This window comes from Cydia splendana, chromosome 9 (genome assembly GCF_910591565.1).
Source record: "Cydia splendana chromosome 9, ilCydSple1.2, whole genome shotgun sequence".
In the NCBI taxonomy this organism is placed as follows: domain Eukaryota; kingdom Metazoa; phylum Arthropoda; class Insecta; order Lepidoptera; family Tortricidae; genus Cydia; species Cydia splendana.
In genome coordinates, this window is record NC_085968.1 from 9,631,195 (window position 1) to 9,651,190 (window position 19,996).

Genomic DNA, 19,996 nt, shown 5'->3' on the forward strand with positions numbered 1-19,996 from the left:
ATTTAATACGCGTGCGCGATGCTACTTTTCACGTTGCTCTGGAGTATAATTTTACAGAGCAACGAAAAGGGATCACTTTGTATGGAAATTTTCATAAAGCGTGAAGTTTTCAATACTCTTGAGAGTATAAATCATAGTAATAAAGGTAGCCAGTATTCAACTCTTGTCTCTTAATTGACCTGTCAGGCAGATTAAAGCTTTTCATGAGAACTTTCTGTCGGAGTTCCTGTTTACGACACGAAAGGGCTTTCAAACGTTTTCAGCGTTGCCAGCTTCTCGCTTAACATATTCCGCCTTTCATGTCAAAACATTTTGTATAAATGAAAATGGAAAATGTAAATATGTACTGCATATGCCATGGAATGGGTTAGCGAATGAAATTGCCGTGGGAAAGTTATATAAACCCTAAAGAATATGACTGTGTTCTTGACGTTCTTGTATGGACTATAGATCATACACCTTGACAGCCTGACGTAACTAATAACATTAGTTGTATGTTGTATCTCACAGCCTAAGAACAATGGAAATGTTTTTTTTATTCTATACAAACGGTCCCCATTTAAACTAACTATAAAGATCAGCTCGGAAAAATACAAAATATCAGTTTCCACTTTGCGATAATGACAGTTATCGAAAGAAGCAGCAAATCAGGTCCGGGAAGTTTTCATCGGCGACGTCAATATTTACGTGGTTAATGATCATTTGATGAGTATTTTAATGTACATAATTATTATATTGGAACTAACCGTCTAATAGCGGCGAAATTATTCTGGAAAAATAGCAGTGATTGATAAATGATAATCATGATATTAATTTAAAATAAATTGAGTGAAATCACAACTAACCAGAATAATTAGAAACTAACATTCCCTCAGTTCCGCACATACTCGTAACAGTGACTCAGATGCGAGACGAGCAATTATGCACGAGGAAGTGCGAAGAGATTACAAAATCGTGGTGTTTTATTGTTGCTAGACACTGTTGCTTACATATGATGTGATGTGAAACTGACAGGCCGATACCGTCCGGCGGACTGTTAATCAGTGGGCCCCTTAACGGTCAATCTGGTACCTTTCGTGAAGACGGTACATATTGAATAGACTTTTATCAAATATCGGTCATATTATCAATTGGAAGTAGCAAGTTTACACATTTAGTTTTATTTTAGTTACAGTGGATTAATTTATTTTTTCGATGGTCGTTGTCATCTTGCTATCACATGCAGTCTTGATTATACAGGATGTTTTTGTTGAAGTATCCAAAAATGGTGACATTAACGCACCACGTGTCAACGATACCATAATGTCCATAATGTATGAAGTAATCAGATTGTCCAATTAATTAGCACAATACGCTGAGACATTACGTACGCGAATGGAATATTTTTTACGTCACTAATACCATTACGAGTATAATACCGTTTAAGTTTACTCTAATAATTTACACTTTAGTTGACGCTGTTTAAATTTTGAAAAGTACGTGCTAATGCTATTGCAAAGTTTTGCTAAAAAATAAACATATCTTATTTCTTGGATGTCAATGATATGATAACACCGAATCGTCCGAATCGTACAATACAGTATGGGGTTCACATTAATCGTACTTTTTTTATAATATCTACCTAGCACTATTATTTCTAAAGGATATTTTTCACAAACGCAAGGCACAAGCGGCAATACTAAGTGCTACTGACAACAACATAATCATTGCTGTCGTCAGTTGTTGAACTTGAGGTACATAAACAGGTACCTATTTACGCAAATCGGTTGAAATTTTAGTATCGTCATTCATTTCAAGTGTTTGACTTATGATGTCATTTTTAAGTTCTAATGGAGCTTGCAATTTTCATAAACATATTTTCTAAGCATCGACGTTACCTATGAAATGTTTTTTGAAAAAGTAGTTTGATACGTGGCTCAAATTTACAAGGTATATTTGACTTAACTATAATTGAGGAGACCCAGACCCAGACTCCAGGTCCAGACGGAGATAGATGGCGGGACGACTTAGACGCCTTCATCAGTAACTGACCGGAAAAAGCACAACAATGGGAGTTGTGGAAATCAAGGGGAGAGGCCTTTGCCCAGCAGTGGGACACTATAACGGGCTATAAAATAAATAACGAATAAATAAAATAAAATAATTGACACTCGAGATAATGCTGAGAGTACTGTGAGGGGTGTAGGGTCCTATTAAGGGTCAGGTACCTGGACTGTTCGATTCAGAACTTCAATCATAACATTCATAACTGTCTTATAAATTGTACAATTAGCATCAAATAGATTGCTCCACCGACAAGAGCACAGCACAGCTCTTAATTATAAAGAAGAGGAAGAAGATAGTGACGGCCAATGTGACCGAATATATCGAAAACTATCCTTATTTCTATGTAGGTATACATAAGATGTGTTATGATATATTTGGCCGCTTTGGCCGTCAGGCCGTCACTATCTCTATGTGATGCCGACTGCACTGTGCAACACTCGCGAGAGTATTGTTGTTATGTCATGTCTGCGATAATGACGCGTGACGATGACGTGACGACCACAAAAACGATGAATCCGCACGCGATTCACACGTGACGGCATGCATGTCTCGTTCCAAGAATTGAGTTTGCGGATATGTACCGATAAGATGAGAAATCAAAATGTATTCTGCAAATAGAGTACAGAAGTGTAAAAACGGTGATGTTACGAGTATTTGTATAATTTATGTGTAGGCGCGATGTCGGTGCCTCAGCTTGGTGTAGTAGAGTGAGATCAACGTTTTATTATACTAATATACTGCTCCTGCATTACTTTAGCGTGTATAACGGAAGACAGGAAAAATAATCACCTCTATTAAAATTACAAGTACTAACCATAAAAAAGGTACAAAACATTATAAATTTAAGGCTATTATTGCGGCGCGATACTTACATAAAGACTACAATTGAAGGGAAAATAGAAAAAAAGGAGAGGCAGAGTAAGACCGAGACGCCCCAGACGTTCTGGGAATATATCGCTTCTCCTTGGCGAGAACCAGAGCTAGGCTTATCAAACTTTATTGAATTGGTTTTGTCCATGAGATGCTCCCAGACTGCAGACATTAGATAAATAAGACCGGACGGTGAACAAATCACTAAATTCTAACGTATACCTAAACCACGTCAAAATCTTATGGGTAATAATACGTGATGTGATTCGCTCGTGATTGTGATCGCTAAAAAATTAATCACAGTGACGATAATTCATCAAAGCATACCATCTCTTCGTACTATTACCTCTCCTATGTGACTATTGTTTACCATGGAAATAGCAAGAGAAAACCCAAAGAGAAAAAAATATGTTAACAGTCACGGCATCATTCTTATGTTTCGGTGCTCCAAATCTGGCGGCCGACATTGACCGTGACCGCATCCGACTTCGCCTGCAGAACAGCGAATCGATACCGCCTGGCAAGCTGGGCTGCGTAAGATCACAAGCCAGATTTATTAGGTAACCTACACCTACATCGACAAACGCATAAAAAAACAGAATGGCAGATGCTACGAAAAATCACGTGACAAATTACGCCCCCAGTTACGCTTGTTGTACGAATTTCAAGATCACGTCACAATGTTTATTTTGGTTTGTCTTTAAACCCGACTCCCCTGTGCTCGTATTAGCAATGAGAATACACGGCCTAGTGAGTGTATCAGAGGTCATTATCTAAACAAGCACTGAAGGTTCCTCTTCGGAAATGAAAGATTGTTTGCACTTTACTCAGCCCACTGGCAATGAGGTACAACACGGACATGTGCTATTTGCTGTTCATATTGACAATATTGACACAGAATCTGCGCAATGTTTGAATGGTAACTCATATTTATATAAATTCTATGAATAACTCATAGTTTATAATATACCACGAGTGTAAAAAAGCAGCCAAAAGCTTGCGTCACATAAAAGTTGTAAGTTTTTGTTTATAATCGAAGACTTTTGCGACTACATACTTTATCTATAATACCTGATGATTATATTGATAACTAGCAACCCGCCCCGGCTTCGCACGGGTTAACAAGTTATACACCTAAACCTTCCTCAAGAATCACTCTATTGACAGGTGAAAACCGTATGAAAATCCGTTTAGTAGTTTTTGAGTTTTTCGCGAACAGATAGACGCGGCGGGGGCCTTTGTTTTATAAGGTGTAGTGATACATAGTAGATTATACAACAAGGGCATAAACTATAAAGTAACATTAGCGTAAGGGCCCCGCCCCGTCCTAATTGTAATTAGTAGAAAAATCGCTTTAGCTAAGACCGTCTTCTCTATGTATATAGCTCCTGCCGGGCTTGGCGCGACAGTATCTCGCGGCGAGATAGACTAACCGTCCGTCTTTAATAAACATAGTTAGAAAAAGACGAGTAGTCTATCTCTCCGCGAGATACTGTCGCGCCAATCATGTGCTAGTGCTAGGCCTACTGTGCTTAGCATCTTAGTTATGACAAAGAAAGTCACAATAAACATTTGCGATACAAAACAACTGCCGGAGCTAATAAGTTCAATCGTAGATGTATATTGTATACGTAAACGACATTGACATCACGATCACAATACAAATATTATTGTGCGTACCCTTCGAACCCGCACCTTGTTGGTTTCATGAATACCTACGTCAATGTTAATTTGCGAGGGGTCTAACCTAATACAATTAACGGTGAAGTGACAGACGGTCATTGGGTACGTTTGTTAACCCATATAATCCAGTGATTACCAGATGTTAATAATTGCAATGAGACCTGAAATTATTAAAACAATTTTAAGGATGCCTGCTATTTACATACAATTTAAGATCCACGTCTTATAAACCAAGTATTTGTATAACTAGAAACTTTAAAAGTGAATGCAGAAAATGTTTGATAACCGTCTATTGGTAGAATCTAGATTTTACAAGCATTTTGGCACCGTAGCATTGGCAAAATGCCCAAAGCTTAAAATGGAATTTCCTTTTTTATCAGTTTTTGCTCACTGAACCGGATCCAACTTCTGTTTACGAAATAACGAACGGATTACAGTTAGGGTGCAGTTTAGAAGTATTATGCATGCTTAAATTGCTTAATTCTGGTCCAGAGGACTGACACAACAGACGCATGATGATAACACCTTAAAGACCTACAATTAATCAAAACTTTTTACAGGTCAAAATTACCAGGTTAAGAAATTTTTTTTAGAGTTTTCAATGCACATTCAAGGTCAGTAAATAAATTCCTGGAAACATGATAGGTATCTTAAAGCCCCTATTTACTTCATTCAAACTTTTTATTGCATTACAACTACATGTCTTTCCTGACTCTGGCTATGATAATACTATTACTTATTCTGTGCTCTAGCACAGTTTTTAAATATCAGAAGTGAATGCTATATTGGGAGCATCGTGGTCTAAATCTAGCTCTAGTTCCATTATGCCTTGACTGACAGCTGATTTGCGATAGCGAAAGAGAAACTTTACAATTGTTACTTACAGAATGTTATTTTTTAATATGAAAATATGAAAAAATATTTATAAAGCAAAAAGTTATTACAATCAAAGTTGATAAACATTGGTAACCGTACTAGGCACGCCTGTATCGCGGCGACCAATAACTGTTGGATAATTAATGTACAATTAAGTTTAAAAAACTTAATTGTACATAAAAATAATTAGTAAAAATAATTAGTATTAGTACTTAATTAGGCTTCAAATAGTAAAATTTAATTGGGAAATTTTGGACACTTTCCGATGGCACATCGGTAACCAAACCTTTTTAAGTTAAAAACTTGATGAGGAAGTTTCCGCTTGCCAACACGGACTTTGACAAGGAATGATTATATTTTTCGTTAGCTACATGTTCGTCAAATTGACTGAAAGTTGTTTTATGCTGTAAACATAGTATACAGTGACATAAGAATGACGCACAAGGTTTTAACTTCGTTTGTAGGTCGATTATTATTTCCTTGTCGATTTTTTTTGTTCATTTGAATAACTACTTGTTTCTAACCCATTAACACATTCACTGCCCCCGACGCACATGTGCGTCCACCGTCATACAAGATTGTTCCTAGGCCACGCCCCCTGGCAGTGAGAGCGTTAATATGTATGTACGTAGATTATTGTATGTTTATGAGCAAAGGTAATTTTCATTTGTTTATGACCGACATCAGCCTTGCGTGACCTCGAGAGGTCGCGTCGCCGGTTCGCCACACCAATTAATTCCATTTAGCTAATATACGAATTAGAAACCGGCTTAACTTGTCATATTTACGCACGACGGGTTCCGTGATACTTAACGTTATTTATCGGCGATTTATCGGACAATATTAATTACTCATCTACATATAAGAAAATAAGTTAGAATTGCTGTCAAATCTAAAACACCATTGAAATTAAGTAGTTGAAGGGTACACTGAAAGAACATGTCTAGTCACTTTTTTCGGAAAATTAGATTTTAGTTTAAAAATGCAGAGCTCTTCATGAAAATCTGTTACCACTGTTTAATATATTAACACAACTATTTTTTACTTTATATCCTGGTCACGGAATTAGCGTACATTTTTATATCGTTCCAAACTTAAAAACGCGATTACTCAAAATGTTACTAAAGTGACTAGGCGTGTTGTTTCCGCGTACGCTACAGTTATCGGCATTTGTAACCTTGTGGGCTATGTGTATGTTATAAAACTTTTAAGGGGGTAAGGCGCAATATTACCCTGCATTTCCATGTCCGACATCGATAATTTGATACCGATCACCAAAATACTTACCCTAAAACTTATACATCTATTACATAATCGAATAAAATAACTTACCAAAGGAATAATTAAAACGGTGGAGCTATAATATTTATTCAATTATGTCTAAATACAAACATTACACTTTAATATAAATAGTTATAGAAACCATCATTTGTAAACTTGTCTCATACGTGGCCGACTCACGTACCTATTCATGTCACATGATCAATGAATGTAGAGAATTTTCAAGTTTCAGCCAAAAAGCGAAGTTTGCAAGTCCTCCTCCCAGTTACGGGGGGTGGAGAGGGGGGTTACGGAGCTCGTGAATGACCTAGCTGAATGGGGCTGCAAGTGAATCAATGCTGCGGGGGCCACTGTCGCATGCGCTCATGGCATATCGCTATTAGTCGTATTGGATGCAGGCACATGTGTGAGAGGGTTGCACTGGTAAATAGCCTCCATGGATCTCAGAAGCTTTTGTTTTGTTTTTGAGTTTGGAACCTTCTCTTGTTCAATAAAAGTTTAAAATAAATGTTAGAATTTGTTCTTTATAAAGGCCTCTGGAATTCGGGGGGTTAATTCTTTGGAGTTAGATTTATGATTTCTCTGTATCTGTATAATAGGTATAATGCCATTTGTATTATCGAGACATTAAAATGTTCAATTTAAAAAAATTTCAACATTGAGGTAAAATAAAAATCAGTTATTTATTCCAATGTTTGACGTTTGATTTACAATTTCCATGTACGTAGTGGCAGATGAAAAAATGGTCAACTCCATTATTCATTCTCATGTTTAGACCACTTAGGCACATTAATGGCAGATGAAACAATGCACTGAAAAAAAAATGATCTATCGAGCACACATTAAAGTGATTTCATTAAGATTAACTGTTATATACAATATAAACAAATGTACGTACGTACGTACGTAACGTACGAGCAGTAAAATTTACTGCTTTGTTCGATAGGCTTATGGAACTGTTAAAAAAACGTTAATGCAATTTCAATTCTTTTTAATGTTTTTTTTCTCAGTGTGGTTATTTTGTGATCGCTTGCAAATAATGTCGTTGTTTTTGTTACTGAAATCCTATTATACTTACTTAGATTCAATTATCACATGTGTCATAATTACCTGTTTCCAAATACCTATAGACTTTGTACCGTACCTAAATATATGAACTTGTGTTTGTTGTAATGATTGTGCCACGTTCACGTGACGCTACTTTTTTCAGAAACCAGACAAGAACCCGAGTCTATTAAAACCTAATCGAATCCTATCGAATCTATTATAAACCCGTCATCGTTCGTCACTTCACGTTTGGCCAAGTCAACAAAGGTTAGTATGTAATACCAATAAATTAACACATTTTGATGTAGGTATGGAAATTTATTCTCCTGCGAAAAAGTCAAATTTAAAAGAATACCTAGTGTCATTCTATGGAACTTGCTAACTATGTAAACAAACCGCCATACTGAAATCATCATTCAGTGACAGTTTCAATATGGCGGTTTGTTTACATAGTTAGCAAGTTCTATAGAATGACACTTTACTTACCTACACGTAAATACGTTCTTAATATAAGTCATGGTACTAACGTTAAAGAGCAAGTTGTTGAGCAATATTCAAAATATCAGGTCTTGTAATGCAATGCAATGACGTAGAGACATCAAATTAATTTTTAGGCATCGACGTAAAATGCCAAATGGTACATTCTACATTTAGCATGAATTTGAAATCAGTTGAGCGCATCATGCCTATTTAGTAAACGGAGTAAAGGTTGCAGTTTTACAGTAACTTAATGAGCTATTACTTTTGTGACAATTCAGCGATACTGATATAAAAGGATGCACGGGCATTTTAATGAATCCTGGCGGTCTAGCATAAGTTGCGTCCTCGCGCGCGAGTTCATACTTGAAGTCGCGCTAGATGTATGGAGTCGCGCGCGAGAACGCAACCCATGCTAGACCGACTGGTTATTTGTTACCCTGACAATTCACAGCTTGTCATCTGGTTGCGCTATTTTCATCTGTTTCATCAAATCATCAATATGTCAAATGAATGTGACGTAACAACGTTTTTTGTTAGAGGTGAAATTCTTAAAACCCGCTTATCAGGATAGCAGGACGCATATATGCAGTGTTGCGTTCAATGTGGATGAAATGAAAACCAATGCAGCATTGTTTGATCCATACTGAACGCGGCACCCTGTATACATACATACATATGAAAAAATATGGTATTTTCGTAACTCAACTGAAAATTACATAGGTACATTTTTTCGGGACAGTTTGTGATTTCGTATTTATCACACCCAGAATATGGAGCTCTTCAAAACAGCCAAATTTTGTAACGTAATGTAACGAGAAATCAATTAATCAGGAAAATAAATAAGAACGAACGAAGAACGGAACGAAGTTAAAAGCTTGTGCGTCATTCTTATGTCACTACGCTACAATGTTTACTTATGCACAAAACAACTTTCAGTCAATTTGAAGAACATGTATTAGATAACGAAAAATATAATTATTCCTTGTCAAAGTCCATGCCAAACGGAAAGATACTTCCTTGTCATTTTTTTAACAATAACGTATGTTTTAGAACACGAATTATACGTCTACAAAATAAAACCCACCTACACAATAATTGAGGGAATACATCCTCATAAAATGAAAGCGACAACTAATCAAATATAATGTAACAAAAAAATTACACCAGACAATTGGGTCGGCACTTTCGCACTACACCGCCTGAATAACATTAGACAGACGAGTGTGGAATACGTATACGTACATACGTAATACGTGACTCCCAGGACCTCAGACCATTGACAATGCTTATATCGCTCAGGTGAGTAGAAATCTAAGAGCTAGTGTAATTGTGACCTCAACATCAGTAACGACTATAGGCAATCGAAGAGCACGCTTTTACTGTTTCACTTGCGCGTTAAACGTCTTTGCTCGGTCAGCGGTTATAATATCCTCTCAGGGTGGCTAGCCAAGGTGACAAGTTTTCGCTACGATAACGAAACGCTTTGTGTCTCTCTATCACTCTACCATATTAGTGCAACAGCGACAGTTGCGTCCGTTAGCTACGGAGCGTGAACGATTGGCATGTTACCTACGCATCCAAATATGATATCTGAACTATCCGATAGATACGTAGATAGGGTTCGATAAACTTTTTCCAACACATTTTCATGTTCACAGCTTCGAACACGAAAATGTGTTGGAAAAAGTTTATCGAACCCTCCTACTTAGGTAGGTACTTCTATTACAGTCCTGCGAAGGACGCGCTGGAAAAACATTGCGTCACTGTATGCGAAAAGGTTAAAATAGCAAGCGGGCGATGTACCCGACCACGAGTTTAATTTGGAAACTATATTTGGAAACCAAAAACAAACAAGTGCACGTCATAAGAGTTATTTTTGGAACTTGAAAAAACCTTTAAATCTGTTTATAAAAAGATGGTAGGAAAAACCTAATCGGCAGCCCATTATATTAGGTAAGGTTTAACAAAGGTTACCACTACACCTTATAACACACAGTCCCCCGCCGCGTCTGTCTGTTTGTGTGTTTGTTCGCGATAAACTCAAAAACTACTGAACGGATTTTCATGCGGTTTTCACCGATCAATAGATTCTTGGTTCAGGTGTATAGTTTGTTAACCCGTACGAAGCCGGGGCGGGTCGCTAGTTATAAGTATGTATAATAAAATACGATGGTTGGATTAAGACCTTCAAATCTATATGACGTCACATCGCATTCTAATATGATCGTGTAATGATAGGTATATATGTAAAATAGCAGTGCGGACCCAGGATCGATAACATATACCTATAGATAAGCCAACTACGTATATTATCAAAGACTTGACATTGTCTACGAGTCACTAGCCGATTGTGATAAAACTCAACATTGTTAAGATTTTAAAGTCCAGCATTAGATCAAAAAATTGTTTATGTGTTCGGAGCAATTATTTATCTGGCCCGTGATGAACGGGTGTAAAAAACTGGCGTTTTTATTTTGTGTTTGTGTTTATATTGTGCTTAATAAAACCAAACTGCTTCTAAGTAATAAATGATTATTACTTAGAACCCTAGTTTGGTTTTAGTCTAGGTAGCTTTGTGTAAGATTGTCCCTTGACAATCATTTAATTACAACTCAATCCATAGGCCTCAGTAATTCGCTCCACTCCCTGCCCTATTACAGGGGCCCTTTGTTTTATCATGCTCATCTATTCTATTTTATTAGGTTTGATTAGGATCGAAATGAACTTTGAAAGGAAAGATCTTTCGTTATCATGAAGGCCTCTACCATGTTATTTATTATTATTGTATGAATTCGCGAACGCGATTCCTGTCGTCACTTACCTCGGAACACATACGGAGTGGTAGATCCCGTAGTTCCGTAGCACGTGGATGAACTCCGGCAGGGTTCGGCACGCGCCCATAATACTGAACGCCGCGAGCGCGCTGTTCCACACGATCAGCGTCCGCGTCAGCTCGAATCTGATAATAAAACACATAATCATTATAAACACTGACTGTTAAAACTTATTAATGAAAATATTTATGATATGTTAATGTTGTTGTACACTAAGTTGGAATATATGGAAGATTTCAGCAGCCCAAAACTACTAGGTTGTTGTCCAACAGGACGGATTTGTTTGATGCAATGTTGTATTACGTTCGCATGGGTTAGCAAATTATACACCTAAACCTTCCTCAAGAATCACTCTATTTTTTTAATTTTAATAGATGAAATCCGCATGAAAATCCGTCCAGTTTGAGTTTATCGCGAGCATACAAGCAAACACACAAACAGACAGACGCGGCGGGGGATTTTGTTTTACAAGGTGTGATATTTTGTATAATATGTAGAATATAATTGATCAATATTTTCAAGAATACTACAAGTACGATATTGATTGATCCTGCCTGTGAAGCGTTCTTGGGTATTGCCTGAGGTGATGACTTAATGAGCGACATAACAATGTTCATTGTTTGCTGTATTCCCACATTTGTAAATTATGTAAAATGGTCCTTTGCTTGTTCTCCAAATTAAGGAAATTAATTTAATTAATATTCGTTCACCTGATTATATCCATATAACATAGAAATATAATATATTCATTGAATACATTAGTTAAATAATTTTTCAGACTTGGAGCATAATTAGCCACAGGCACAGAAAGCATAGTAGAACCGTTTTACGGTAATAATGTTCATCAACCCACAATAGCTAGAGCCCTGAGCTACTTCAGAGATTAAGCTGTCGCACATATCTCATGTTATCAACCGTTTGCCGAGTGAAACCAAGCTCCGAAACATAAATAAGTATGTACATATTAGAATAACGTTAATATGAGGACGAGTAGACAACATTTTTAAAATTAAACAATGACATTTACAAATTTTAATTAGATTTAGTGCGTTCACACAACGAATTCTTAGTAGAAGGACAAATAACTTCAAGCGATTTGCGTCATTCTGGGCCAAAAGTTCGTATGTAGATACAAACAGGTAGATAACTTTTTTACATCATTGGAAGTTTTTTATTTGATTTCGTGGTAGTACATGTTTGGTTTTTTATTTATGTTAATGTTTCCATGATGTAGTTGTCGTGGAATCCCAATAATATTACCGAATATTAAATTGTGATTAGGAATATTAGCATAGGGCTCTAAAGTTATTTGAAATAACTTTTAGTGAAAATAACGCGTATATTTCAAAAATTACACGAAAACTGCTTAGGGGCTATTCATAAATTACGTCATTTCAAATTAGGGGGGGGGGGGGTCTGGACATCGGATGACGGTAGCATAAAGTAGGAGGAAATGGGTCATTTGAAGCATGATTTTTGGATGATTATAGGGGGGGGGGGGGGGGGGGTCAAAAATCGTCAAAAATCGATGACGTAATTTATGGACAGCCCCTTAACAGATTTGGGTGCAATTTGAAATACCTATATTGTATAGTATATAGTGATCCAAAAGACTCGAGCCCTGTGAGCCTTTTTTTAGGGCTCGCCTCATTTCTTGCCGCCTAAAAGGCTAAAAGCCTTTTTTATTTCATTAGTAAAATAGGCTTTTAGCCTTTTAGGCGTCAAGAGATGAGGCGAGCCTTAAAAAAAGAGCTAACAGGGCTCGAGTCTTTTGGATCACTAATAGTATAAATAACATTTATAAGCAAAGTAACGTAGGAATTTATATGATTATTTTCATCCCGGGATCAACTACTGAGACTTCCCTAACCTATCCCTCACTCATTTTTTACCCTCCTTATATCATTAAAGCTGGTATTCACACTGGATGCGAATTCGCACTTCGCTCCGGTGTGCGAAAGGGGCATCGCTATTTACGTGCATAGCGATGTCACGCTCATACACCGGTGCGACGTGCGAATGCGCATCAGTGTGATAATCGCGTAAATGAGGAAGGAAGGAATAAATGCAGCCTAGCGTGGGCGTGAAGGTTCTAAGTCCACTTCTTCGTGACCGAAGTCACGAGCAAAGGGTAGTATTAATAAATATTTTGCACATAGAAAATAAATAGGATGGAGTTACATTTTTACCGTTTCCTGAAAGTAGATTAGATATCAACAGTAGATATCTTATCGCTTTAAGTGTGAGTCAGGTGATACGTAATATGAAATGGAATAATCCAATTGTAGCATTTTAATTAATCCCATAATTAATTACGTCATTTTGTGTGTCAATCCATTTATACTACGATTCATAAACTAATGGTTTTTCCTTTCCTTGCCCATATCGTTATCACTATTATTATGAGTCTAGTTAGAAAGAAATGCTATCACATCAACGCCGTAAATGTGGCAACCTTAGATCGTAAACTTTATCAGCAAATGGCATGTCGTTAAAAATAAATAAAAGGTAGAATAAATAGAATTTAAAAAGTACCATTAATGTCCATGTTTATCTATACAAAATTTTGCAACGACAACATTTTATATCTTGAACTTATCTTAGAAGACACGAAGTAAGAATTGACATTATCTAATCATTTGATTAAATAATCTGGTGCTGTGGGGTTGGCTGAAATTTCATTGCCACTAAGCGCCACTTGCACCATCCCACTAACCCGGGGTTAACCGGTTAAGGGGCTACCCGAGGTTTTCATCGATATTTGACAAGTTTTGAATCGTATCTCCTTTTTTTGCACTACAGATAGAATTATAAAACAAACGGTTATCGGTTCTTCAATCTTTTATCTCCGTTTTGGTCTACCGGATTTTGAAAGAAGTGAATACTTATTCTTTTATGATTTTATTAAACATTGTCTAAAAAAACACTTTTTACGTATCTAGTTTGCTGTGAAGGATCTTACATGTACGAAATCTACATATTTGGGTTCGGCTTTGACGTCTCGAAAAACGTGTCAAGGGTTTTAATTTTAAACTAATTAACTAATTAACACAAAAGTTATGGCCAGAAAACAGTTTTAGCCTAAAATTGTTCAACTATGAAGTAAATATGGGATACTATACTGCTTATAAAGCGGTTGCTGTTAATATGATAAGCTACAACAAAAAACATAAAAAAACTAAGGGATTCAGATCGAAGGTCATTGGCGCGGGGGAGCGCCTTAAACCAGGAGTTACCATGGTACAATTTGACACTGAGTTAACGGGTTAACCCTGGGTTCGTGTGGGATGGTGCCAGTGGCGCTAAGTAATTCTAATTTTTAAGCTTAATGAATATTATTGAGTAACAGCACAAACCGCTTGTTACGACATGAAACTAACGAACATTATATTGTCAAACGTGTCAAACATATTTTTTTAAAGATATATAATTATTTCCATATGTACATACAAAAGGCACCTGTCATACAACCGAAGATTAGCGTGTAAGGTTTGGTTTGGAGGAAAAGCGCCATATGAATATCAATGTAAAAAAAGTATGGAATTTTTCAACCGCTCAAATCTGCTCATATTTTTACATGAAATCTGCATCTTCATGTAAGAATTTACGCTATCTAGTCGGAGATGAGGCAAATGCCTAAATGTAAAAACAAAACGCTGCCCAAAATATAAAGGAATAGGTATTTTGTGTGTGACACTTTAAGAGTCAGCGCGCAATTGATGGATGATAGAATTTGAATAGGTAACTAATGCTTCGTGTTAATAAAGTTCAAGGTTGTCTGAATGTCAATGAAAAAGCTATTGACGCAAGTTGGATAACATATGAATAAGCAAACCGGGTGTTAACACAACTGCGCGAAAATGGGATAATAATTATTTTTGTGCTACAATCACGTTTCTTACGGCACGAACGTCCAAACGGTGTTTTCCTACATTAAAATCTAAGAGCCTTGCTTGAACTTTTCATGAAACACAAGTTTCTAATTACCGTACTTGGTGCCCGAAGTCAACGGCCTGTAACCTGAAGCCGCGCGGATTAGGATGTCATTAGATTACCTACCCATTACATGCGTAGGCCGTTGACCCTCGAGTCGCACACGAATTTCAGGCACAACAGTAGCTTTAGGGCAGTTTTGTTGATAAAGAATGCGATTTAGTCTGCCATTTGTACTTTATATTGTATTTAGTTCAATGTTTAAAAAATAAAAATAATAATGTTCTAATAATTTTATTTCATAGTTTTATTTATTGATCGTATGGCATTACAGTACTGTACGGATATGATGGTCGTTCTTGTCTACGTGACAGCGTGATAAAATGGTGTCCGTCACTTTCAATCCCGCGGTGTTAAAATTAAAACTGCATTTCGGAACACATATGTGGAGAAGGGAGGGAAAACACAGCTTACATAGTTACTTATTTACAAGTAGGTTTTGAAATGAAATACTTTCCTCGTACCAAAAACAAATGTGGACGTTTTGGCCGGTGTAGGTAAGTATGTACAGTCACCTACAAAAATATGTTACTCTTCGAAGGCCGCAAAAATATGTGATACGCTCTTATGGTCCTACAGATAAGATCGTGTCAGATATCTTTGCGGCCTTCGTTGTGTAACATAATATTGCAGGTGACTGTACTTCATTCTGGTAAATATATTAGGATAAATGTATTATTTTAAAACCTAAAAGCATTCATCAATTCAATAAACCTAACTAATGAATAATATAATATTCATTTATTTAAAAGAAACATTAACATAAAATAATATAAGTGCAAAGAAAGTGCGCACATGTACGTTTAAAATCAAAAGCAGTTTTTTTAATTTACATATTTATAATTTTGCTGACGTCACGTGACCTACAACGTCAATTAACATTGTGATTGTAGCATGTCCCCATAATATGATAGGTCTAAAGTCAAAAGTCAATTTTTACACTTCGTTCAGAGTAATAATATGAATATGTATAACACAATATTTATCATTGCACGATTTACTCTCAGGTTAATGTGACAAACAAAGGGTAATTGCATTTTTCTACTCATTTGTACGATGCACATGTTCGATCTGCAGTAAGTAAGAGTGGTTTGCCCGTTTGCCACATCACATGTTTTATTATGGCATTTATGGCTGCTATAGAGAGTAGTGTTACAGCCTACAGGACAAGTTCGTTCGGTACCCACTACCCATATATAATGGAATGTAGTTTTACTATTTCCTATTAAACTGTATCAAAACACTGGACGTGATTATATTGAATTAGAAAAAATAGACATTTAATTTTTCAGCGATAAAAACTTGCTGATAGAGCAAATAGAGTCCAATTATGTTCAAATATTGTGTTGCACAAAATAATTATGTTTTTTTTACCTTTAAAAATCTGTATTAAATAGGCTGACTTCACTAGCAAGATGAAATTAAGTATCATAAAAATTTTATGGTGTTCCCAACACCGATTAAAATCCAATGCCGATAAGTAACAAAAGGACAAAAAAAAAACCAAGATATTAAAACAAACTTTAAAACAAGAACTTGACAGGGCAAGTGTTAAACCGGTCGAAAATCAACGTCAATGTTTAAGTATGCCGACATAATTAATAAAAAGTTATATAATCGACGGTGCCTTTGGCTTACACATAAATCATAATATTCCATAGATCCGGTGTAGTGCACAATCAGTGTAAAAACCTGGGTTATGCATACAACTGACTCAAAAATATGTCCCATAGTTCTTAATTGGTGGCGATATAAGAGAGCGAATTTGTGCACCCATATTTTATATTTGACTGTACTGTACTACTGTTACCAAGATATCAGCATTTTACGATCGGACGAACGGACGGTGCAGGACCCTTTTGGCACTTTTCGCGAAACTCTAACATAATACCTATAGCCACAGATCATGTACAGTAACCTGCAATAATATGTTACTCTTCGAAGGCCGCAAAAATATGTGACACGCTCTTATGGCTCTACATATAAGATCGTGTCACATATTTTTGCTGCCTTCGTTGTGTAACATATTATTGCAGGTGACTGTACTCGTAATACTATAGTCCGTATCTTTAGGTATTTAAATAAAAGTAAACAAAACCTATCCTCAAACGGCTCCTTAAGCCAGTTGAGGGTAGATGATAAGTTGATAACATTACATGATCAAATAATGTAGGTTAAAGTCAGGTCGTTCAGTGACAGATCCAGGCGGTTTTGTATTTGGTTGGTTAACCAATAAATGTTATAACTACCCGAAAATTAACAAATTATTTGTTTACTTTTATTTAAATACCTAAGATACAGAGTATAGTACTATAGCTTTGTAAATGACAATCCTGTATAACATCGCGGTGAACGTAACGTCCATTGATACGCGTTACGTAAACAATCAGACTCGCTCCGTCGGTGTCTGCTCCCCGCTCATTAGGCTTAACTAGCTAGGAAACGAAAGTGCCCACTCATCACCACTTGTAATTACTAAAGCGGAAAACACCCGCAATGCTAATTGCCAGACTGTCAAATAAGCACATTATTTGATTGCGCGACACTTAGTCTGACCATGCAACCATAGTTGCCCCTAAAATCTTGAGAGCATTCAATAATCTTTCTTAAATACGGAAGTAAACAATATGAGTGTTTTGATTTGAGTATTCAGCTGATATAGATAGGTAGAACTACGCAAACTGAAGAAGAAAAACGCCTTAAGTTTATATTACATTAAAACAATTTGTTGACGTTATCAAATAACTTGTTTTTCTAGAAAATGCTGTAAAACCGGTTAGATTAACTGCTACGATCGAGTTCTGATCAAGGATGTATCAGTGTGGTCCATTAACATCTAATAGGCATATGGATCGTTGTGACGCAGCGCAGGTGACGGAATTTCCAAACAGTGATAGATGGGATATTGGGGGTAATGCAAGACAATAAGCTAAACGTAAATTGGAAGGTACTTACATATTATCAAACTGCACAACGGGACTTAATCGCGTATTTAAGTTTTAAGATTTACCTCCGACGTTTCGAGGGCGGCGTTGTCCCCTCGGAGAGACCACGGGGACAACGCCGTCCTCGAAACGTCGGAGGTAAATCTTAAAACTTAAATACGCGATTAAGTCCCGTTGTGCAGTTTGATAATGTTTAATAATCGTGAAAGTTTAAATCAGTGTACTTACATATTTATTTTTAGGGTCATTAATTATTTAAAACCTTGCAATATTGTTATGGCTTATCCTTTCTTACCACATACCTAAGCAAATAAAATAAGATTAAATATTCTTTTTCAAATTGGCTGCCTGTGTGAATTAATGTAAGTTAGTTTCGTTTATTATTATACCTCTACAAAATAACTAAAATAGGTAAATGATTTCAAACTGAAATATATTGAGTTGAGTGCGGCAGCTGCGTTTTTCTTTCACAATGGCGTGTAATATGCTACAAGAGTGTTTAACTATATTTTTCTTTTCGCTATTGTAACCAGCTTATTTAACTCGAAATCTGTTTTAGTTAGTGTATTAACTCGCAATAAGGCAAAACAATCGAGTTCGATTTGGGAGATCCTATTAATCCCACAATCACAGAATATCTGAATTTGCATTTATTAGTCCAATAAGTTGACTATGAAGAACGTGATCAGATTAAATTCTAGACACTCGACTCGGCCTCTAGGCCTGTGGGGCAGTTTGCTTTGGGGGCAGGGAAGCGTGCCAAACGTGCTCGAGCTTAAGTTACGTAACATTGCAGATCAGATGCGGGGCCTCCATTTTAGAGAAAATCCAAGACCAGTTTACACTACAAATTGAGTTTTGGATACTTTCAATTTCCGAACCAGTCAGCCAATTGTTGCCATCGGTTCGCGGTGTCGAGTAAAGAGATTAAATAAAATTGATTGAAGATTAATTCACATCATAGTATTGCAATCAGGATTATAATATTTTAGAATAGCAGTGACGATAGGATTTGCCCTCGAATTAATTAACGTCCCGCGCTCCCGCCAAGCCGGGGTAGGTATATGTTTATGCTACGTCAACTATAATTTAAAACATAGGTAGAATTAGACCAAGATAAGTCTGCAACGATTATGATAACACACGCCGTGCAAGTGTTATTTTTAACGTCACATTTCTATGAAATTATGATTATGACGTATAAATAACACTTGCACAGCGTATGCTATCAAAATCGCTGCAGACTTTTCTTGGTCTAATCTCTTTAGATTATTAGTTAGGGTTATTAGGATATTCAATAACTTGTAGGTATTAACATTAACAATGTACGCAATTTTTCACACCTGCCTATGTAAATTTTTAGTGCGTTAATTTTTTTGTGTCATTGATATGATTGACAGAACATAGGTACAGTCACCTGCAATAATATATTACTCTTCGAAGGCCGTAAAAATATCTGACACGATCTTATTTGTGGAGCCATAAGAGCGTGTCACATATTTTTGCGGCCTTCGAAGAGTAACATATTATTGCAGGTGACTGTACTCGTAATATTAAGTATTATGTACCTACCTAGTCATCGCTTTTTAACTGGTTTCAAAAAGATGGAGGTTCGGAATTCGTCGGGATCTTTGTTTTTGTTAGGGTTCCGTACCCAAAGGGTAAAACGGGACCCTATTACTAAGACTTCGCTGTCCGTCCGTCCGTCCGTCCGTCCGTCCGTCCGTCCATCCGTCCGTCTGTCACCAGGCTGCATCTCACGAACCGTGATAGCTAGACAGTTGAAATTTTCACAGATGATGTATTTCTGTTGCCGCTATAACAACAAATACTAAAAACAGAATAAAATAAAGATTTAAATGGGGCTCCCATACAACAAACGTGATTTTTGACCAAAGTTAAGCAACGTCGGGAGTGGTCAGTACTTGGATGGGTGACCGT

General features: G+C 36.6%; 1 protein-coding gene across 1 annotated transcript in view; it reads right to left on the reverse strand.

The window, feature by feature from the left end:
• LOC134793542 (very long chain fatty acid elongase 6) overlaps positions 1-19,996 on the reverse strand; it is a 44,120-nt gene that overhangs the window by 17,370 nt on the left and 6,754 nt on the right. The window contains exon 2 of the mRNA XM_063765150.1: positions 11,105-11,242. Within this exon, the coding sequence (XP_063621220.1) occupies positions 11,105-11,242 (138 nt within the window). The remainder of the gene's footprint in view (positions 1-11,104; positions 11,243-19,996) is intronic.